Source organism: Schistocerca serialis, chromosome 2 (assembly GCF_023864345.2).
Source record: "Schistocerca serialis cubense isolate TAMUIC-IGC-003099 chromosome 2, iqSchSeri2.2, whole genome shotgun sequence".
In the NCBI taxonomy this organism is placed as follows: domain Eukaryota; kingdom Metazoa; phylum Arthropoda; class Insecta; order Orthoptera; family Acrididae; genus Schistocerca; species Schistocerca serialis.
In genome coordinates this window covers 386312773-386338162 of record NC_064639.1, presented here as the reverse complement: position 1 = coordinate 386338162, position 25390 = coordinate 386312773, and the positions used below count along the sequence as shown (strand labels likewise).

Genomic DNA, 25390 nt, shown 5'->3' with positions numbered 1-25390 from the left:
TCATGAACCACAAATATTTTCCATCACACACATACAAAATGCTTCTTGTTGAGGGTACTTAGTATTACTCAACAATGCTAGTTAATCTGTAGATAAAGATATGCACACTCGCATGCGAGCTTCCCCCCCACACCCAGAATAAACATCTACCTGAATACTAAAATATTCTCATTCATTAGATTTAAAGTATATCATAAAGAGATTATTTTAGCATTATAACTCAATTTAGATATGATTAGTCTTAAGTCGAAAATTACTTCAGTTTAAGTACAGATTTTTATACTTTCTAATTACTTTGAATCTGCATTTATAATATTAAAACCACTAGTTAATTTTATGCTGTCCACACACACACACACACACACACACACACACACACACACACACAATCACTATATAATAGTTGTTACAGTTCTCATTAATACAAAATACTGAAACAATATTTTTTTCATAAAAGACCAACAATTAAATGCACAAACTACAAAACATTCTGTATTTACATCAGTAATGCAAAATCACAACACAGTTGATCACATAAATGCTATTTTATTAGTCTGGCATATCCTGCTTTTTAGCTCTAACACCAGAGCTATTGCGGTACCAATAAACCTGTGTCAATATACCAATGTCGATGAGAATCTGTAAAACTCCACAAATCCAGAATTGTGGAGGAGCTTGCCTTACCAAAAAATATATTGTTTTGAAGATATCTCCTGTTGTCCACATTAGAACCATTTGCACGCTGAAAACGAAACAAAACCAAAAAAATAATAACTTAGGAGCTTATTCGTATTTTATACACTTACATAAGCCAGACCCAAACAAATGTGAACATTTTTACAATACCAACGCACAGCAGGAGAGGCTATGTCATAGATGAAAGGACATTGCTGTGAAATGATCACTAAAGATGATTGTCTAGTTTACCTTATCTATTTTACCAACAACAATAATAATAATAAAATAATAATAATAATAATGTTCTGCTTCAGAGGTTGCTGAAAGTTTCAAACATATTCACTTTTGCTTGCATGTTGGGTTAGGTAATGTGTGGTATTCTATACAATTTTAAGAGATGAGCTTCAAACCTTTTCACTTTCATTTCCAGTTGAAACAGCTCTCACCAAATGACAAGCATACAAACTGCACTTGCATTTGTACTTCGGGGTACACACCACCACTTACAAGAGCTTTATATCATGAAAAGAGCATGCACCATTCAAAAATGCGACTTAACCCTTAACTACTATGGTAGTTCACAGGAACACAATTGCTATGGAGGGGTCTCTCAGACTGCATTTTTTTATTTTATACATCAAAACAGAATTTTGCTGTATATATATAGTTTCTTGACTTCCTACCATTCATTACACTTCTTAGATGTGGACTTTCTAGAAATTTGATTTTTTAAAACAATGCAGTATTTTAAACACTTTGACAATTAGAAGAAGGCAAAATTTGGAGTATATTTTTATTTTATGAGTTACGAAAATAAGAGCAAATAGTTAGCCCTCCACTCACACACAGATCATCATCAGAGGGATTATATTACGAATTGGTAATATAACTAGGTGGAAAAATCCAACTTGACTTACGATAAATTGTGTGCGAAGTCAGCTTTCAGTTTACGACTCACCTTTGCAATGTAGAGCGAATATTTCAGTCCATAAGTCTCCGAATGGAGAAACTTTGCCAAATTTTGCTTCTAAAATTACAAGTAAAACTAAATGTGTGTTCTCATGTGCCACTGAATCATACTTTGGTCAATTTCCACCTGCAAATACTTAACACAGACCTTCTTGGAACACTCCAAACAAATCGGAACACCACACTGGTGACAAGCGTATCTTGTTTTCCTCTTCAGACGACGAGGGCAAAAGGCACATGTTTTTCGATTTTCGAAGTCTTCTTTCGTTATCTGGGGCTCATCTTTTAAGTGAAATATTCTTCTGATGGTGTCACTCAACTCTTGTGGCAAGTGCCCAATAGAAATTCTACGATTCATATGAGGTTCAACTAGGTCTCTTGCTAGAGTCTTCATGAAGCTCAATCTCGTCATTACTTCTGCCTTTGGATAAGCTTGATGTACCACATTACCATTTACACCGCAAGCAACATCCGCTAATGTGAAGAAAATGGCCAAAGGCCATCTTCCTGCCCGGTGACTTGACAAATACGCTGCACACCTTTGGTCGAGACAGCCCACACCACCATTTATTGTATTACAAAATAGGATGATCTCAGGTTTTCCTTATTCAGGATCATTGTTTACTGAATGGTGCATAGAAGAGATCAGTATTGCAGCTTTGGACTTCTTGGGCATGAAGGAAACCAGAGTCATGTCTTCTGTAAAACCGGGCACACCACATTTCTTATTAGATAAGATGTTCTGTGGTATCTCCTATTTGTTCTTTTTCAGCGGGAACACTGTTATCTTTCTCATGGCTGGGAAGGGTGTGACCCTCGCTGCCTTTTCCAGAATAAATGTATGCATTGTACAAGTAATTTGTAAGAGCGTCAGTCAAACACTGAACTTTCAGGCCATACTTTGCTGGTTTGTTTGGCATGACATTCTAAACCCCACCTTCCACGGCAAGGAACAAGCATTTCATCAACACACACACCCTACAGAGTAGCAAAGTTGACTGTTTTCGATGAAATGCAGAAAGATTTGTGAAATTGCTGCTGATTTGTCTATTTTCTTTCTTTCCACCCGATCATCTGGATTGTCAAATCGTATTGCAGACAATGAAAACAGAAATCTTTCTTTGGTAACAGCACATCCGAAAACATCTCTGCCTGTTCCATCGGTTGCAAACATGCTGAAAACAGACTCATTCCCCAATTTGAAAATGGGTGAATACACTAATAGATCCATTAGAGCGTTCAATTCAATGACATCAACATCTTGTAGATAGGGTAAGCAATTGTTAGCGAACTGTGCTCTAAGCTTAGACACTTTCAGATTTGTCCATTGAATGATTTCATCTAGAATGTCTGGTGTAAAGAACAGTTTCCATACCTCTAAAACAGCAGGATTTTCTCCAAGACTTTTCACCATCTGTGCAGTCCAGGAAGCTGCAAGACAATTTTGTGTTGCTTTGTTCTTACATTAGCTGGTGGCTGCTTTTTTTTCCATCGAAAACATCTATTCTTACCGAAGAAGTAAGCTCCATCGTCATCAGCTGTCACATCCACATCTGTTTCACATTATAGGCATTGCACAGAAGGTCCAGCTTTCCCCACCACGGAGAAACAGTAGCATGCATCAAAAACGCAGCGTGCAATCACTATGGTACGTCTGTGCGACCTCTCAAGGCTAATAATTACGAAACAAAGAGTAGCAACAATGCAAGAATGCTGGCACGTGTAGCTTGTCAGCCAATAGGAAAGTACACGGAAGAGTCCATTTGGCTTTGCATGGATGTGAGAAATATCTTGACACAAAAATTCATAGACAGTCGATAGTAGTTAAGGGTTAACGAAATTAATTCCCATATTAAACACAAATTTACATTCTTACAGTAAGATGTAATCAATTCACATTCCTAAGTATTTACAGCACAAATAGCAACAACCATTAAATCTTTTAAAATATATTTATGACGACGGGACTTCAGCACCAAGACTACAGCACAGCTCCAAGGAAAATGTCACTATTCTGGCAAAAAGAGAAGTTTCATATCATTTTGTGGGGTCTATGTCATGGTACTTGCAATATATTTTGAGTGACTGATTTAACATTCCCTCTCGCATACACAACACCTGGTATCCTGTAAACCACTACCATAAATCTACACAGAGATACAAGTAGATATCAGACAGAACTTATCAACACACCTTATTTCTTAAAACTCACTCACAATGAAAGTGCTACCGTTATTTATTTATTATGACTCTTGGCACAATGGCCATCGAGCTAGACCTTCGGGCACTGTGCCGGAACCAATACACCAGCCGACAGGTTTCATGATGCTCCAGCCCTCTGTTGGACATATCGGTTAAAAGTGTGTATCATGCCCTGTTTAATGTGTGATGATGAGTCTACGTGCCTTGTTTAATTTGTGATAATGAGTCTACTGTTTTTCCTTTATTGTTGTGTATAGTTTCTGATCATTAAGGTATTACCTGTTTCTTATGTTGAATGCTCATGAACTGAGCTGCAAGAAGAATGTCAGCTTGCCTTCATAAAGAATTTGTCACTGTATGTGTTCTGAATGACTGGATGGTTGGTTGGTTGTTGGTTGGTTGGTTGGTTGTTTGGGGAAGGAGACCAGACAGCGTGGTCATCGGTCTCATCGGATTAGGGAAGGAAGTCGGCCGTGCCCTTTCAGAGGAACCATCCCGGCATTTGCCTGGAGTGATTTAGGGAAATCAAGGAAAACCTAAATCAGGATGGGCGGACGCGGGATTGAACCGTCGTCCTCCCGAATGCGAGTCCAGTGTTGAACCACTGCGCCACCTCGCTCGGTGATGACTGGATGATACATAGACTAGTAAATTAATTTCATGTGACTGAATCCATATTCTGCGAAAGAAAAATGTCTAGCAAATAAAGTGCTCCAACCAAGAATAAACTACATGAGTTGGGGAGAGCCTTGGCAAGAAGTCCAACATTCAGCACTTCAGACCTGTGTGACCACACATCTACCCACAAAGCTGTGCACAAACTCCAACCGAGACCTTTGAAAATAATGTCAGTGCATCGACTGACCAATTCAGATGATATTTAATGTCAACATTGCAAATGGTTATTGCAATTATGTGCATGACCCTAAAATGCTCTGTTTTTCAAAAGAAAAAAGGCTGCATTTTTCAAGGTATGTGAACTTACAGAACAATCAACAATGGCGTTCTGAAAATCATCAGTTATGAGTTTCTGTTTGATGTCTAAACAGGAGTGTGGTGCACAACTCATTATTATAAGGATTATTGGATAAATATTCTTCCATCTAACTGTTGCTTCCTATGGGAATATGAACAATATACTGCAACCTGCGATCGGCGAAGTAACACCAAATGAAGAGTACCTGTAGTTATTTCATGCAGTATAAGGCAAAAACACACTCCTCGAATGTGTCCGTGACACTATCACAAGGTGTTTTGATGATCCGATAGCTGACTGGTCTCCTCTCCTCAGATCTAAATCAAAGTGATATTCATCTTTGGAAGTGTTAAAAGCCAACATGCACGCAAACATGGGAGACAATATTCAACATATGATTACAAGAGTTTCAGCAGTGGAAATTTGGTGAGCCGTTGACAATGTGGTCATAATAAAGTGTCAGGCTGCTCTTGCCATAGCAGGATATCATTTTCATCACTTGCATTACATAAACGTAAGCTTACATCATCGTTTTGCGTTTCAAGATTATGCTCAACTAGAGAAGATGCATCTAGTGATACATTTAGTTTACTCACCTCATGCCCAGTGTAGACTTGTTCTGGTAATTTTTTTTTAATTGTGGGACACCAAGCATTGCTTCAAAAAGTACTGCTAGGAATCCAACCAATTCCACAAATAATGGCACGTCAATAAAAAGGTACATAACTATGCCACAGGCTATGTGAAAAACTATGAGAAAATCTATATACGAAATGAAGTCTGTCCAAGCCCAGAAGTATTGTAAATCAAAGTCTGAAAAAGAAGTATGGATAATCTTGTAATTTCATCAAGCCACAATACCTAAACAGAACAGAAATCATATTACACTTGTAGGCAAAATGTACCAAATAACTTGCAGAAAATGATGACAGATATAAGATGGGAGGGGGGGGGGGGGCGTAAGCCGTATTATGCGAATCAACTCTGATACAACATAATGCCAATTTTTGTATGAATGTTAGTACATAGAGAAAATGCACATGCTCTTGCATTTAATCGTACTGAGCTCTGAAGCAGCAAAAGTTTTTCAATGACACAGATGGAGAGTATAATGTCTAGTCCAAACTTAACATATTTGTTTTACTTGAAAAAAATAAATTGTGACAAGCTATATTTAACTCCCAACAAATATATCTACTGCTGTTTATCTTGAAAATATTACTTGCTGTTTCTAAAAGATAAAAATCATTGATCCAAAAGCTGAGAAGGAATGGCTGTAAATATTAGCAACAGAAATATACACTGATGACACAAAAAATTAAGAACACCTGCTTAATAGGTTGTTTGTCCATCTTTGGAATGAAATACATCACTGAATCTACATATCAGGTATTGAACAGTTTCTTGGCAGGTTTGTGGAAGTATGTGGCATTAGATGTCTATGCACAGGTCATGTAATTCACGGAAGTACGTGGCCACCGATTTGTGCATGTGGTGATGGCACCCAATAGTGACCCATATGGGTTCCATGGGCTCTACATTAGGTGTTTTTGATCGCTGCGACATCAATGCGAGTTCACTTTAATGTTCCTCAAACCACTGTGGCACAGTTCTGCCTCCATGACAAGGACTATTATACTGCTGAAAGGTGACATTACCATCGGGGAAGACATCACACATGAAGAGAGGCAGGTGATTTGCAGATGTCAACTTCAATTACTACCACAGGTCCTCAAGCACAGGAGAATGTCTCCACAGCAAAATACCGCTCCCACCAGCCCGCAACTGTGGCGTGCTGCACGTTTCATGCCAGCATTCACCTTGACAGCGTTTGTGGAAATTACCATCAACCTAATGTAGCAAAAGTGTGATTCACCCGAAGAGCCGGCACTTTTCTAATTATCTAAGTTCAGCAATGTACTATGAATGCTGAGCTCCAAAACACTTGGGCATGCACCATCATTGTGCTCTTTCAGCAGAGATGCCACAGATCACCATCTGTCCTACTTTACAGAGCAAACAAGCCTCCGAAGTTATGGACATCCAATCATTTAGCATCTAGCGGTAGTTTCATTGTCCTTCACCTCTTTCTGTAGATGCTCAAGACAGTAACACATGAGCAACCGACCAGCTTTGCCATTTGTGAGATAGTCGTTCACAGGCTATGTGTAATAATAATCTGCCCTTAGTCAAAGTTGAGATAAGCAACGGATTTCCCCATCTGTAGCCCATATCATTGCCAGGGTGATCCCCTGTTAATGTCAGGTTCACTTACATACTTTTCTCACTGCATCACTTGCCTGCAACACCATCAGGTGGCATCCAATGATGCGGTGGGCAATGGTCTTAACGTTTTGGCTTGATCAGTGTACCTGCTGCTGTTGTTAAATTAAGTACAGAATGATATGGTCAATAGCACCAATTTTCAAATGAAAAGTTTAGAAACTGTCAAAAGAACGAATAATATGCTAAAACTAAACTGACTTCTAAAGATGGTAAGTACACTAAACAAAGGCATAGTAGAACCCTCAAGCAATTTCAATAACCTGGAAAAATAAATAAATAAAAAACATCCCTTAATTCTATAAGAGAGGGTCCATTTCATCAAAATGAGAGTCTTGACATTGGTGGGGTTGGGCAATTGTACAGTGCAGCCATCGCTGATTAAAGGTTTATTCAATTTCAATATTAAAAAACAGAAGTTGTAATTTTTAATGCCTGCTTTTTCCCCCTAAACATTTTTCAAGCTGGGAGGAGCTATAACTCATAAAATATACAAGCAATGACGTTACATCTTTTTGCAACTAGTGAGTTGGCCTTGTTTTACTGCAGTTCATAGAATTTTGTGATATATTTTAATTTAGACTTTTGGTGCATGTTTATTACACGACTTTTCTGTCAAAAACATTGACTTATTTCAGAGTGCTGCCATTTTGTTAAAAATCATTTTTTAAACACTCCTGTGTACTATGTTGGACAATATCATCAGTTTCAAAGCACCTTTTGAAATTTTGTTCTCGGTTGAAAATTGTAGCATTCAGAGCTCCCATCAACCACCCTCATACTCCGCAAAGGCCTTCTTCAATGTTGTGTAGTGTCCTCTGGGTGCAAGTTTACATAAAAAACAACCGCACACACAATACAATCTTGAGGGTGCAGTATAAAGGTTCGAGATCAATTTTGTAATTTGTTATTTTGTTAAAAAAATCATGAATATCTGTGCCAAAATCCAGTGTGACCTTGGTCCACCCCCTTAAGGATATTCCTTTCCATCTGAAAGACTGGAGCCAACACAATGTGCTAACCTCCTACCATTTACTATTTAGTATCCTCAACAATCTATTCCTGAATACACATTTTGCCTTTTGCCTCTCTCGTCCACGATATGGTAATAAATGAACTGCACTCATTCCTTACAGCCTTGTCAGCTTGTGTATTTCTCTGGGTTTCCAATGCTCCTGGTGTTCCTTCTATGAGCACTGTAGTGAGTGAAGTGAATGTCCTGCACATTTCTGTTCAACAGCATGAATGGCACTTAGGAAATCACAACACATAAAAAAATCTCCTGCTGCTTCAGAAGTTTTTGCATCACAGAACTTTGCATGATGTCCATGTTTCATATCAAAACAGCTGACTGATAACAGTAAAGACTGCATTAGCGAAATATATCTGGCTTCAAATTAGGAAAATAGGCACACAGAGTCTTAAAAGATACCGTATGCCTACTGGCCAGTTTGCCACTAAGAATACTGATGTGATGTAGTCTATATTATTATTCAATCGTTCAGGTTTGTCATATAACACGATCTTAAAGGGCAGTTCATACAGTCTTCTGAAAGGCAAATTCTATACACATAAAGAGAGTAATTTCATTAACATTCAACAATGTCCTTTCCTTGAGACCTATCAGAGTAAAGTATAAAGCTTTGGTGCTCATATACAAACAATTACATAAAAACTATCTGAAAATAAAATCTGTTACGTAAACCTATGTTAATACTTTCTAGTCTACCATGTCAGGTTAGGTTAGGTTAGGATGTTGCTACTTCACTTTTGTCCTGAGTGGCTTTTCATTCTTTAGTGATGTAGAAAGATTTGTTGTCCTGTTGGCAGAGTAATGTCACCTGAACACAGATTGCATCTGATTCATACACTGCACCACAAAGAATTTCCACCAGGTTTGGAACTGGTACAGTGCTTCAGGCCAGTGTAACCTAAAATTTCAAGGCAATTATTTTCAAATTTTCAATGCTACAGAGTCCTATTTTGTTGTTGGAACTCCACTGCTCTGTTTATCAATTTCAATGCTTACACTGATAAGGAACACTTCTGATCATTTCACCTATGGGTGTTTGTTGAGACTTCAACTGTGTCTCCACATACACAAGCACACAGCTTTTTTTTTTTTTTTCTAAGAAGGTTAAGTTTCTTCAAGTGAGTGTCAAAACTGTTCACATGCTACTGCATACAAAACCGGTGACAGGGTTGCCACAGACCATAATTGGTGAAAATGAATGAGAATGAGGCAGAGGCAATTTTATCTGCTACAATTTGCCTTCTGCCAGTCGGTAGTGAATGTGACACAAAATCCACATACAATTGTATGTTGAACATGTTCAGGATTTTGAGAAAGTTAACACATTTTGTGCCATTTCCAACAAAACAGTCTAGGACCTTTCTTCTTCGTTGAGAAAATTATTAATGGTATTGTCTATCTTGACACTGTAACTATGGCTCATGCCAGAACTTTAAACTGACAGAAAGGATTTCATCTTGCAATAAGATGGCATACTTCCACATTCCCACAAATGTGTACGATACTACCTGAATGAGACATGGCCACACTGCTGGACAGGCCATGTTGCAGCCACTGACTTGGCGCTACTCAAGTGACCATCACAGTTGCCAACTTGATGCCTTGCAATCTTTTCTTGTGGGATCACATGAAAAATGGTGTCTATGTTCCATCTCTACCACAAAAACTCAAAAGACTTACATAGGAGCAGCTGTTCTTACTGTCACTCCTGATATGCTGGGTTGAGTATGGGCAGAGTAGTAGTACTGATTAGATGTTTCATGTAATGAAGGATGGACACACAGAATATTTATAAATACTGTAAACAAAAATGAGAGTATCTCTTTCACATACTGTGTCATTTCTTATGTTGTCCTCTGCCATTTATCTGTACCAATTTTTTTTAAAGTGTTTCCAGAACTTTATAAACACTCTGTAAAATGAACAAATTCTACAGTGTCTAGGGAATCAGCAGAGCACTGTGATTTGACATTAATCTTTAAGATTTACAATATATTTGCTGTATAAATAATTTTTCAAAGTTGTAATATCTGCACTGATTGTGACATGACTATAATAAAATTAGTAACTCCCCAACAGGAAATAAATACAAACATCACTCATAACATAAGAATGTACATAATAATGTTTCCTGATATGCACTTTGCAATACATATGACTATTCTATGGCACAAATTGCTACTGAAGTGAAGTTCTAATTTCAATTAGTGTAGCAGTAATAATAATGTAAGAAATAGAAACTAGTACAACCACAGAATAAATACTTGTAAAATGCATATAACTAACATGCAAGTGCTATGTCATTTACAACTTATACACCCCAAATTAAAGTAATAAATTGCTATACTAAGGAATGACAATGCAAAAAAGATGTGTGCCATCACTCACCAATTAATTTCTTTAATGGGAATCAGTTTAACCAAAATAAATACAAATATTTTTATTGATACAAAAAGAAAGGCAACTACTATTATCTGCCACTGAGAAACAATAGTCAAATCTTATTTAGTTGATTTGTCAAAAATATGACACACACAAACAGTAGTAGTTAATACTTTAAAAATGCCTTGCATTAAGAACAACCTGAACAACAAGAGATATTACCCAACAAATGATATCCAGCTACTTTTTAATGTAACACTGCAGCACTTTCTATCCAGTTTTTCTATCTTATTCAAGAGTGCTCATAAAATGAAAACTGAGAAAAGAATTAGTTAATAACAGGGATGAATAATGTGCTACGTCTACCTAAGATAAATTACTTGCTCTGGAGCTGAACTATTGCTTTAAAGAACACAGTAAATTCCTTAATACCAAAAGGAAAAAATGACAGACATAAAAAACATTGAAAGTAAAGCAAAATGCATCCTAAGCAATGTTAAAAAAGGAGGGTACAGATTACAGGGACACTGATGCAAGCATTGAAAGCGCCCACTCCCTACTCCCCAACCATGACTAGCAACATTAATAATAATACCCACACCCCCATGTACCAGTGAGAAAATTTTGATGGGTTACAGCTTCTAAGAAAGATATAAAAGTTAATATTTGTGAAGCACTTTTTATTCTGACAACAAATCTTTCTGAACATGAGGAATGAAATACATACTAAATTCTTGCACTAACGCAATAATATCAGCAATACAATTTTGATTGCAATTGTAAGCGTACTATTATAATGGTCACAGAGCCAAAAAACTTGTTCCCTTTCAGAATATAAGAATAATTCACAGTAAAATAGGTATTTAACAGGTAGAACAAACGGAATGGAGGCATTTTATGAATAAGAAATTCTTAAGATCTGGAGCTAACTTCTCGTTCTGATTTATATTTGTCACATTTATATTTGTTCAAGTATTATATCCACAAACATACCTTGGCAGTGAAATGTACAGTTGAACCACAATTTGGCTGAGTACTTATATACTGTAAACTATGCGCAACCCCTCACGTGTCGAAGTAGGTGTGGAAACAAGAGTAACCAAAGAGGGTGGAATTAGTTTAATAATCATATTTTTTTACTGGCTGTCATGTTCATAAAACTGTAGAAGAGTCAGTAAAGACAGTCTAAATGCAGACAACTGCCTAAAACAACTTGTCTTACAGCCCATATGCGAAACATGTATATTAAACCTCTTAAGGCCCCGTAACAGCGGTCATGTGTGTGTGAAAGTTGTTGTGTGACAGTTCTACTTCTGAAGGACTGTCCCAAACAAGAAAATGTTTCTAGTGCTCTTTTCCATTGCACCCAACTGCAACTCAGTGGCTCCTTTAAGTGGTAAGTAGCAACCTACCCTTCCCATATTGCTGTCATTCCATCCTGGACTTCCCACTGATTTTAATCCTGGTCTTTTTGCCAGCGTCATCAAAATATTGGCCACAATGCTGTTATAGTCAATATAATCCCAAAGGGTTTTGTATCCAATAGTGATTCAGGTCCCCTGTCCATTGCAGATGTGGACTATCAGAGGTACTAAGGCTGTGAGCTGCAATCTTAATGGGAGCCATGGCCAAGACATGCATGTCACATGGTAGACCCCTTGGCAACTGTTTACCACTGGGCTTGTGGCATAGATTCAGTGCTTTCTGTACTTTGTAGCTGTATTGTGCATTGCACAAATGACTTGACTGTTTTTCGGTCTCAAGTGGTTACTGATTTGGAACTGTTGTATTTCTGCACTAACTTTGCTATGGCCAGGACCTGTTAGGGCTTCATTCGCTTTGTGAACTCAATCTATTCCAGACTTATAGAAATGTGTGTTCGTTTCCCTGTGATTTGATGTACCTAACAAAGCAAGTGACGAACAGTCTACCTATGGCACCAGGATATAAAAAAGGCAATAAGTTTACTGCAACTGCTAGCAGAGTATTTGTATTTAGTGGATCTGTTATACAATCACTAATGTCACACTCAATGTACAAAATTGGATTTTGTTTCAAATTAAACAAAAGGAAAAAGAGTTGTCACCAAAGTTCAAATAAATAAAATCAAAAACTAGATGCATTCTGCATAGAAGTAAGGTAAAAAAAAAAAAAAAACAGCTACGTTATATGCAGCAGTCACAGAATGATGTGAAACAGTGTTACAATCTGTTTAGAAAAGAGAATGAAGGGAGATTGTTTGGGCCTATGTAAAGTCAATGAACACTGTTATATGCAGCACTCACAGAATATTGTGGAAACAGTGTTTGTTACGTTCTGTTTAGAGAAGAGAATGAAAGGACACTGCCTCTCACATCCAGTCTCCCAAAACTCTGTCAGCCACCATAACTGAAGACAACAAACTGAAAACAAATTGTTAAATTCTATATTTAAAAATGCACAAGAATCCTACTACTTTATCAAAGTTTCAATGTCAGCACAGACATACAAATGGCTGATAATTAAAATTAGCAAACAGTACTGAAACACTACTGCTCTTGCACAGTGAACATTCCCTCAGGCCAAGGAACAGGTGATTTTCAATGATAAAAAAGGGTATGAGAATGCAAGGAATTATAAACTAATATCTTCAAAGTAAACAAATGAATCAGGTAACAGACTGGAGCGGAAGATGGGAAATGGGGTTACTGGAACATGTAGCCAAGCAAACTGATGGTAGATGGATCAAATAATTTTTCTGCTGGATTATAAGTGGTAATCAATGGCAATGATGATGACCTAATGGACAGTGGACAGATGAAATTAGAAAACATGCTAGTACATCATGGATATAAATAGCCGAAGTTTGTAACGCATGTCTGGAGGAATAGTTTATCCTGCAGTGCATATCGAATGGATGGCAATTTTATAAAATTGAAGACAAAAGTGTGAAAGTGAGTCCGTGATCATATTTTGGCACTTTATTTTACAGGTCCGTCTTGATCACACAAATTTTTACACTTCCTTATTACCAGTTTCGGCTACAGCCATCTTCATATCATAAAATATTCTGATGTAGTGTCAACGTCAAACTAAACATGGAGGTACATGGTAAGTGCTGGTGATGATCAGAATGTGACTGACTTTTATACCAAAAATTTGTTTGCATAAATATCAAATGCATTCTGATCATCACCAGCATGTATTATGTACCTACCTGTTTAGTTTGACACTGATACTACATCAGAATATTTTATGATCTAACGATGACAGTAGCCGAAACCGATAACAGTGATGTATAAAAGTTTGTGTGATCAAGACAGACCTGTAAAATAAAATTTTATAAAAAGTGAACTTGTTGCATAACAAAACCTATTTACACCAGTACCACAATTGTAACTAGATTTGTACACTTTTTAAGTTGCAGAGTCAATTTAGAACCATCACATGTTATAGTACAACAACGCTTAAATTTATTTATCTAATCATGAACAGTTTTGTGCACTCACATTGCATCTGGGCTCCAATTAAGTTTTCATTAATAAAAAGGTTTTTTTTACCCTCTTCCTGACCCATGTCTTTACTCATTTTGACTAAACATGTGAAACCAATCAATTAAGACATGACACTACAATTATCTGTTTCAGTGTTACCATTCAACTGTGAAAGCAACAATAGATCCGTAACTATGATACTAGCCCTACTGCTAAACAAAATTTCCTGCTAAAATTTCAGACTTTTAAATCCATCCATGTAATTCTCTGTCTCCTCGTTTGAGATCAAGGCAGCTGAGATGTGAAACTACACTATCACTGAACTTCAAACTACTCATACAAGGCTGATAAATCAATGTTCATTAACACGCAGAGTCAACCTACTTACCCAGAACTAGTAGGAAAACAGAGTTTGAAGAAAAGAATGACCATCTAATTCTACTGGCAATTGTCCACAAATAAAGAACATCATGGTAGTAATGAGCAACAGTTAATAAGCTGGGGAAAAATCACAGAATTTTTTCAGTGTTATGTACAGATAACAGACTGAAATACAAGGAATGCATTTTGGAGTTTATTAAACTAAGTTCAGCAATGTTTCTGTATTCTTATTGAAAGTCTCCAGATGCATGAAAAAGTATGTATGCTTTATCCAACAGTGAATATCTAATCCATGATAATATTAACATCCATTTGTTGCAGCATCCTACAGCCTATTCTAAAGGAAAACGCTGTAACTTGCTTGCTTAGTCCCTGTCATTCCCTCTGGAACATTGGGCTATGATGAAATTCCTCCACCTGGTACGATCTCCAACAAGTCTCTTCACTTCACTCCAGGTTTTCCCATCCTCTGCAGCTTTTCTCTCTATCGTCCTTTTCCACATCTGTTTGGGATGACCACGTTTTCTAACTCATTAGGGGTTCCACTCCAATGCCATCCTTTCAATAGCTCCATCTGGTTTCCTCAATATATGCCCAATCCAGTTCTATTTTCTTTCTTTGATTTGTATATTGATTGGTTTCTGATTTGTCTCCCTCCAAAGATCTTCATTTGTCATTATATCTGGTCATCTCACATTTAAAATACATAGGAGACAGTGGTTGATGAAAACTTGGAACTAGTATTTGATGTGGTTAGTCACCTTCCAAGTTTCGCAACCATACAACAGAACAGCCTTCACACCTTTAACTTCCTTCTCAAAAATTTTCGCTCTACGAATCAGCTGAAGTTCAACAAAACCACTTTTGTGCAACATGTTGCTTTTTTTCACAAACAATATCTTGCAAACAGCATGTTCAAGTGAACAGGTGGATTTTATCATCTTTTTTTTCCAAAGAGCATCTGACAACTACCATACTTACAACTGATAACGAAGATAAAATCATATTGACCATCTTTGCAAGTATGCAACTGGCTTGAAGAGTTTATGACAGAACAATCCAGTGTGTTATGCTGAACTGCCATACAATTCAACACAATGTTGCTGTTTGTAGGAAAGTATGTTGTTTGATGATCATAACGAAATGTAGAAAAGCTTGGACAATGTTTTTACTTAGAGCACTGCAAGGCAGGTTTTATTATTGGTGAGAGAATCTCATAGCATCTCATTTATAACTGGTAAACATATGGAGGCTGTTTTATTGTTTACATACCTCAGGGTAACAGTATGAAGGGAAATGAACTGTAACAAAAACAATGAGGTTTACATGACCACTTACGGACATTTTCTGTTGAGTTTTGCTCAGGATATGAAATGGAAAGAACACATGGAATTACTAGTAGGATAGGAGAATGGGAAATTCAAATATGTAGTGAGGGTTCTGGAAAAGTGCAACCCATCAGTTGCAATGGTGCTACAACCTACTGTAGGTTATTTGTCCACTGTTTGGGATCCTTGCCAAGCAAACATGACAGCATACATCAAAGCAATCTAAAAACACAGTGGAAGGATCGTAAGTTTGTATAGTTCATACAAATATCTAACAGAGAAACTCTTTGAAAGAAATGTAGTAATATTCTAAGGAAACTCAGTTGGGTAAAATAAGAATGCCATTATTCACAAAGGAGTGCCAATAACTCTGCTCCTTCCATTGCTTACCCTGCACAGGGAGCATGGGAGTAAGATGAGAGGGCTTCAGATCACGCACAGGTAAACTTTCCCTTGATCCAATGTGCAAAAGTGTAGACAAAGTGGCTAATACTGCTCCAAACGATTATACACCAAGCACTGTGGCACTATTTGCTAAGTATATACTAGGGGCATTTGAAAAGTCCGTGCAAAAATATAAACTACTTACGTGTTTGAGATAAAACTTTTTTATTTTTTGACAGTCTCCTTTTAGACTTATACACTTTATCCAACACTGTTCTGATTTGTTGATCCTTTCCAAATAATAGGAATTGTCCAAGTCTGCAAAATAGCTATTAGTTGCTGCAATCACCACCTCGTGTGAATAAAATCTTTGTCCCGCCAGCCATTTGTTCAAATTGGGGAACAAATAGTAGTCTGAGGGAGCCAAGTCTGGAGAACAGGGGGCATGTGAAACGAGTTGGAATCCTATTTCCATTAATTTTGCGACCACAACTGCTGAGGTGTGTGGTGGTGAATTGTCGTGAAGGAAAAGGACTTTTTTGCGGTCCAATTGCCGTCGTTTTTTAGCAGCTCGGTTTTCAAAAGATCCAATAATGATGCATAATATGCACCTGTAATAGTTTTACCCTTTTCCAGATAGTCGATGAGGATTATCCCTTGCAAATCCCCAAAGACAGTCGCCATGACCTTTCCGGCCGAAGGAATGGTCTTCGCCTTTTTTGGTGCAGATTCTCCCTTGGTAACCCATTGTTTAGATTGTTGTTTGGTCTCAGGATTATAGTAATGTATCCACGTTTCACCCACAGTGACAAAATGACACTTAAAAGTCATGCGGGTTCTTCCTGAACAGCTGCAAACAATCCTTCCTACACTTCACACGATTCCATTTTTGGTCAAGCGTGAGCAATCGCAGAACCCATCTTGCAGATAGCTTTCTCATGTTCAAATGTTTATGCAAAATATTATGTACCCATTCGTGATACCCACAGCACTAGCAATCTCACGCACCTTAACTGTTCTGTCATCCATCACCATATCATGGATTTTATCAATGATTTCTGAAGTTGTAACCTCCACACAGGCGTCCAAAATGTTAGCATCACTTGTGCCCATATGACCACGCCGAAAATTTTGAAACCACTTATACACTGTTCTAATCAAAGTTGCAGTGTCACCGTAATGTTTATCAAGCCTCTCTTTAGTGTCCTGAGGTGTTTTGCCTTTCATAAAGTAATATTTAATCACAACACAAAGAAATCGACCAATATGGCTGAAACTTGGTGTGCGTTCTTTCCAAAGATGACCTCGATACGTGCCGTTGGTGCCATCTCTCCGACTTTGCACGGACTTTTCAAACGCCCCTCGTATGTGAATACAGATGTTTTAGCAGCCTGACAGAACTACCTCATAACGATTTCCCTTTCCATCGGCATTTTGTCACCATAACTAAAAATCGTAAATAACATATATTAGCTATGGGACTGAAAAATGTCTTCTTGCAAGAGAAAGAGATAAGAAAATACATTTCTGTAAAAGAATCTTAATGCTGCTTCATTACTTCAAAACTTAAATCTTTCATAAAGATTTCTTACCATGACATCTTTACACACTTTCATGGATAAAGCACATAAATGAAACTGGTGCTGTCTTATATGACCTTTGAGTGATCTATGTAAAAAATTACAAAATTTTATTGGTATATCTCAAAAGCCCCTTACATGTCTTCTATATGATTGCAATTTCATTCACTGTTATATTTTTAAAGTGTGCCAGAAAGAATGTAACATTCACTAATGATGGAAGAATTCTGGTAATAACCAGCCAGGGACAACATTTGATTCATATGAAACAAGGGGACCCACTGGATGATATTTCAAACCTCAAAACCTTCAAAACTCAAACCTCCAAAACTCAAGAAATATTAATGGACATATGCTGTTCGAAACAACTACAATGCATTTTCATGTACAGCCCAGTTTCCTAATGTGGACAACAAAGGCAATCATACTTTGCAAATACTTGCTAGATAACTCAGCAGGTAATACAGTAGAACTTAGAACATTTGTTCTGCAAAATTCAGCAGTAATAATGTCCGCAGGAACTACAGAATTCTGAACTATGTCATATCATATCAGAAGAGCTGCCCCTTACAAGGGCAAAAACTAGAAAAAAAGTCATGAGTACTTCATTTCCATAAGTTGTGAGCTGCTGATAAGCAGTCATGAAGATCAAACAATAAAGCACAATGAAGAACTGTTATAACAGCAGTGCTCCCCCCCTTTTTTTTACTGAAGGGGTTTGCATAATTTAACACCCCCCCCCCCCCAATTCTCTCTCTCTCTCTCTCTCTCTCTCTCTCTCTCTCTCTCTCTCTCTGTGTGTGTGTGTGTGTGTGTGTGTGTGTGTGTGTGTGTGTGTGTGTGTGTGTATGTGTATGTGTATGTGTGTGTGTGTGTGTGTGTGTTTTTGGGAGAGAGCACTTTTCTTTTTGCAGAAAGGAGTTGCGAGAGAACCTAAAGAGAACATAAAGGACTTTCAAGGAAAAAGACGGGGTACGAATGACGAAATGATCGTATGGCATTGTTGGCCGGGAGGCCCCATGCGGGGAAGTTCACCCGCCGTATTGCAAAGTAAAGTATAGTAACACTAATAAACAGCAATCCATAAACACAAAAATACGTAAATAAACATAAGAAGTGGAGACCTTGGTGTTCTAGAGCCTGTGTATCACAAATGGAACATTAATGGAAAAAATAAAAATAAATCCCTCACAGATTGGTTTTCACTGCCACGTAATGCTTTTGAACATGATGTAGGTTGTTGTCCACTAGATTCTGTGATTGTTGGCGACCATTCAGAAAGCTCACTAAACTGAGGTAGCAATGGAAATTTTGCATGTGTCAGACCCATCCAGGCGACTTCTTTTAGTGCCTAATTACCATGGGTGAGTGCTGGGTTTATCACTGTGACCCCGAGACACAGGAGCAAAGTAAACAGTGGAAAAAATGTCCATTGATCTCCACCAAAATGGTGAAGAGCCTACCATGATCGAATAAGGTGATGCTAAGGGACTGCTGTGGTGTGGTGCAAACAGATTATGCTCATAAGTAGAGAATCTTTACAGGAGAATACAAGCAAAATCTCAACGTGTTTGTGGGCGGCTGCCAAGGCAAAGCACTGTGGGATGCTAGCTGCCCAGCAGGATGTTTTTGTCCCACAACACGGCCCCAGCTCATACAGTACAGGACCAGCCAACAAGCTGCTTCTTTGGGCTACCAAATTTTGCTTTACTTCCCGTATTCCCCTGACATGGCACCTAGTGACTTCCTTCTCTTGCCTCAGATGAGTAAACCACTCCATGACAGGTATTTCCAGAATGGCAACAAGATGTTTTTTGTGGTGGAATGTATCCTGAACAGACAAAATGCAGGTTTCTACTATCAGTTTCCTCCAAGTAATTCATCATTGAAAAAAGTATGTAACATTGAATGGTGAATATATAAAAGAAGGACAGACACTTTCACCAACTTTCATGGTCACAGCTTGATATATTTTTCCCCAAAGTCACAATCAAAACTTTATAAAACTTACCCCTCATATGAGCACACTAAGCATCAGATCACATTTGTAACTGAATTCAGGACTTCCTTACAGATAGAACTCAACACTCCATTATCAACAGAACACTTTCGGTAGATGTAATGATAAATGCAGGAGTATCAAAAATAGTGTTATAGGGCTGTTAATGTTTACAGTTTGAAACAGAGCAAGCTGGAATCTCCCATCTGCTCTTGTTGTATTCCTGTTAGTAATAATTATTTTTTCATTTATGAAATTTTCAGTTTATATACATTTCCTAGATAATATACTTGCAGGTGCACAAAAATTTCGAAACCTTAACCTCTTCACGACATATATTCATTACTCAAACATTATTTTCAATGTGTCAATTTCAATAGTGCATCTAGACTTACAGAAAACATTATTAATCAAAAGATATGAATTACTGAACTTTTTACTACAGTATGATTGCAATTTTCATGTGAGCTAATGTGTATTTATGGACATAGTAACACCATCATTATAGAGATTGGCAATCAGACTTTTCCGTAGCTTTTTCAATTTCTTTGAAACTCATTAATTTACAAGTTCATTAATGTTAAAGTTTGTGAGGAGCTACATTTTCCAATGCAGATTTTGCCTCTGTGTTTGTTATATTCTGACCTTTGACCTGGATATTATGCACAAGGTGACATACTTCACTAACTGATTAAACCATTAATTAAAATTTTTGCATAATTTACAGTAATTACCAAATGCATAAAATGGTTTCATAAACTTGTTTTTAATTTCCTAAACCACCACCCCAAATTCTCATTGGAGGTCCAGTTACCAATTGTGCAACAGCTATGCGAGATCCAGAGAAACTGAGGCTAGTATGTTTTGTGTTAAGTAGACACTCAAGTTCATGCCTAAACAACAGACAGTACTTCACAGTTATGATTTGTTTACTGTGTTAATGTCTTCATGTACTAAATACATTTCCATGCTTTATTATCCGTTATCGTGCAACTTAATGTGTCCACAACTGAGTAATTCATTACCAACATAAGAACGTCCACCTGTATAAACCTTAGTGAACGTGCACTGCAATTGTATTTGCCATTGTGATGCTGTGTCATAGGGGAATGTGAGTGTTTAACTGTGAACAGCTACTTGAGAAACCGAATCCTGTCATCCTAGTGTTTTCAGTGATGATCGATGAAGAAAAATGTAGTGTAATCTGGAAATCTGTGTAGTGCACATCTTTTGCACAATTCCTGGGTGTCGGTTTACACCTATTGTTCAAGACGTTGATCATAGAGACACCAAGGTCTTTATCGACACTGCAGGTACGCACCGTAGCAAGTTATATTAATGATGTAGTGAAAATGTTGGAGGTTCTGTGATGTTGTTCACAAATGATACTGTTGTCAGAAGGAAGGTTGAAATGGCAGTACTAGATGACTGTAGGAAAATGCACAAATATCTACAGAGGATTGATAAGCAGAGCATGGACTGGGAGAAATAAATGTAATGTAATAAGCACAAATAGGGAATAGATCAACTACTTTTTGATTGCGCCACTGGCAACAAATCACTGGAAACAAAAATTATCATCAAATTCTGCGTGTTATCATATGGAATGATCTGAAGTATAATGAACACTTAATGCAAATGATAGGAATTCACTGAAGCACTCATGTTTGTCCAAAAATTATAATTGTTCAGGTTTAATTTTAGAATTCAGACTTAAAGAAAGACCACACTGCATTTGTTTAATTTTTATGTCTTAAAACTACTCAACTGTTTGTCATTTATTTTGTTGCCTTTAAAAGATTATTAAACATACATACACACTTAATATTTTTAAAGCTGTCTTCTCCTTGTCCTGGAAATTGATGAAGTCAACCCAAACAAATATTGCTCATCAAGTGTTTCATGAACACACCATAAAGCTTTATTTATCACATCGAAAAAAAGTTAATTACATAACTTTTTGTTCCAGAATTCCAGTCCAAGCTGCCAGAGATGGCAGACACATGGGCACAAGGTGTGCTTGCTTGTGTGTATGAATGATGCATGTGTTTCTCTTTTGCTAAGGAAGACTGTGGGCAAAACCTTTATGGAAGTGTCTTAATTGTGCCTGTCTTTGTGGTATGTAGCAATACATATTTTCATATACTGCTGAGCTTTCTACCTGGAGTTTCCATTGTTTAATGTCTATCCACCAGAGATTTGCAAATGCAGTAAAATGCACTATACTCTTAATGAATTCAGGGCATATATGTTACTATTTCCCGCCAGAGACATTGTTGCGGTCTTCAGTCCAGAGACCGGTTTGATGCAGCTCTCCATGCTACTCTATCCTGTGCAAGCTTCTTCATCTCTGAGTAACTACTGCTACCTGCATCCTACTGAATCTACTTAGTGTCTTCATCTCTTGGTCTCCCCGTATGACTTTTACCCTCCACGCTTCACTCCGATACTAAATTGGTGATTCCTTGATGCCTCAAAATGTGTCCTACCAACTGATCCCTTCTTTTAGTCAGGCTGTGCCACAAATTCCTCTTCTCCCCGATTCTACTCAATACCTTCTCATTAGTTATGTGACATACCCACCTAATGTTCAGCATTTTTTTGTAGCACCACATTTCAAAAGCTTCTATTCTCTTCTTGTCTAAACTATTTATTGTCCATGTTTCACTCCTATACATGGCTACACTCCATACAAATACTTTCACAAAAGACTTTCTGACACTTAAATCCATACTCGATGTTAAATTTCTCTTCCTCAGAAACACTTTTCCTGCCATTGCCAGTCTGCATTTTATATGCTCCCTACTTTGACCATCATCAGTTATTTTGCTCCACAAATAGTAAAACTCATCCACTACTTTAAGTGTCTCATTTCCTAATCTAATCCCCTCAGCATCACCTGAATTAATTCAACTACATTCCATTACCTTCATTTTGCTTTTGTTGTTGATCATCTTATATGCTCCTTTCAATACACTGTCCATTCTGTTCAACTGCTCTTCCAAGTCCTTCGCTGTCTCTGATAGAATAACATTGTCGTAGGCAAAACTCTAATTTTTTATTTCTTCTACACGGGTTTAAATTTCTACTCCAAATTTTTCTTTGTTTCCTTTACTGCTTGCTCAATACACAGACTGAATAACATCGAGGATAGGCTATAATCCTGTCTCATTCCCATTTCAAGCACTGCTTCCCTTTTGTGTCCCTCGACTCTCATAACTGCAATCTGGTTTCTGTACATTTCTATGGAATCCAAACTGATCTTCCCCGAGGTCAGCTTCTACTAGTTTTTCTATTCATCTGCAAAGAATTCGTGTTCGTATTTTGCAGTCATGACTTATTAAACTGATAGTTCGGTAATTTTCACGCCTGTTGACACCTGCTTTCTTTGGGATTTGAATTATTATACTCTTCTTGAAGTTTGAGGGTATTTCACCTGTCTCATACATCTTGCTCACCAGATGGTGGAGTTCTGTCATGGCTGGCTCTGACAAGGTTATTAGTAGTTCTAATGAAATGTTGTCTGCTCCCGGACCCTTGTTTCGAGTTAGGTCTTTCAATGCTCTGTCAAATTCTTCATGTAGTACCATATCTCCCATGTCACCTTCATCTAAGTCCTCTTCATTTTCCATAATACTGTCGTCAAGTACATCCTCCCTTTTACTCCTTCCACCTTTCTCCTTTTCCTTCTTTGTTTATATGCTGGTTTTCCATCTGAGCTCTTGATATTCGCACTACTGCTTCTCTTTTCTTCAAATGTCTGTTTAATTTTCCTGTAGGTGAATGTATCTTTCCTCTAATGATATATGCTTCTAAATCCTTACATCTGTCCTCTGGCCATTCCTACTAAGTCATTTTTCATTTCCTGTCAGTCTCATTTTTAGATGTTTGTATTCACTTTCGACTGCTTCATTTACTGCATTTTTTATATTTTATCCTTTCAACAATTAAATTTTAGATGTCTTGTGTTACCCAATGGTTTCTACTAGCCTTCGTCTTTTTACCTACTTGATCCTCTGCTGCCTTCACTATTTCATCTCTCCAAGCTACCCATTCTTCTTCAACTGTATTCCTTTCCCCTGTTGTTGCCAATCGTTCCCTAATGCTCCTCTGAAACTCTCTACAACCTCTGGTTCTTTCGGTTTATCCATGTCCCATCTCCTTAAATTCCTACCTTTTCGCAGTTTCTTCAGTTTTAATCTACAGTTCATAACCAATAGATTGTGGTCGGAGTCCACATCTGTCACTGGAAATGTCTTACAATTTAAAACTTGGTTCCTAATACTATGTCTTACCATTAAATATCTGAAACCTTCCAGTGTCTTCAGGCCTCTTCCACATATGCAACCTTCTTTCGTGATTCTTAAACCAAGTGTTAGCTATGATTAGGTTTTGCTCTGTGCAAAATTCTGCCAGGCAGCTTCCTCTTTCATATCTTACCCATATTCCATATTCACCTACAACTTTTCCTTCTCTTCCTTTCCCTACAACCTAATTCCCCCATGACTATTAAATTTTCGTCTCCCTTCACTATCTGAGTAATTGTTTTTATCGATCGTGTGTTTTTTTCAATCTCTTCATCATCTGTCACATTAAGCAGTTAATTATCAGGACTGGTGTTGACTGGGCTGAAGATTCCACTGAATGTGCAGAACTATTTGCAACACTACATGTTAAGTGTACTGCTTAGTCAGGTAACGTGCATTTCCTGCAGATAATGGCAACTTTTTATATGACTTTTTATCTCATACTTCCACCATTCCTGTAACTCTTAAGTTGCAAATGTCAGCTTACTTGGTACAAAAGCGTGGCAACTGTTCGAGTAGGTCAGATTCCCTCATTACATAACCAAGTAATGCTAAGTGAGAACCATTTTTATGCTATAATGAAACCACCAGTGTCACTTTCTGGTATCAATAGCTACTAGTACCACTTATTTCTTTATCACTAATTTCACTCATATTAGTCTTTACAATGGCCTAAACAGGTATGCTTTCCTCAAATGATATCCACTGTTCCTCATTGTCCTTACATAAATAATTACCTACACAGTAACAAAGTTGCAGTAATGGTTTTACATCAGTATCTGTGTATTGCCTAATCTATGTACACTATACTGTATCTGAGAGGATGTGGCAAATTTCAGCTATAGAAAAGCTCTAATCATCTCTCAAACAATTTGAGAAAATAATACGTACATATGCACACGAATTTATGCTCTCTGATAAAACAAAACCACCACAGGTTACACAGAGAATCTTTCAGCTTCTCTTCATGCAATTTCATTATAGGAAGCACTCACTGAACAAAATAATTCGTAAACAATGAGTAAAGATGTTTTTAAACAGGGTAGGAAGTCTGAAAACTACACAAACTCTGCTGTAGAGTGAAATTTCACTCCAGAAGTCTTATTTGCCTCATTGTCGCTATCAGCACTGTGCATCTCAGCTAGCTGTGGCAGAATGCAGGACAAAGATGACAGTGCAAGAGCAGCATGAAAAGTCTCTAACAAATCTGTAAAGCTGTGTATCTCACAAAGTGAGGCACCCCGCAGTGGGACCAACTTTTTGAAACCAGCTTTAAGGTTATGTAGGTTAAAATCCCAGGTATCGCTCACTGCAGCCATTCACCCTGGTGGACCCTAGTTTACGACTAACTGATGAAAAAAAAAATTGTAATTTTGTGTGATAATAGTGTTAAAAAAGTTTTTAAACATAGTCTG

The 25390-nt window shown here is 37.5% G+C and overlaps 1 protein-coding gene across 3 annotated transcripts in view; it reads right to left on the bottom strand.

Moving 5' to 3' along the window:
* Positions 1-344: 344 nt before the first annotated feature.
* Positions 345-25390, bottom strand: part of LOC126457211 (solute carrier family 66 member 2) — a 61722-nt gene continuing 36676 nt past the window's right edge. For all 3 annotated transcript variants that reach the window (XM_050093318.1, XM_050093317.1, XM_050093319.1), the window contains 2 exons: positions 5422-5638; positions 345-742 (listed from right to left, as the gene is read on the bottom strand). In XM_050093318.1, coding sequence (XP_049949275.1) covers positions 550-742; positions 5422-5638 — 410 coding nt within the window. In that variant the 3' untranslated portion in view covers positions 345-549. The remainder of the gene's footprint in view (positions 743-5421; positions 5639-25390) is intronic.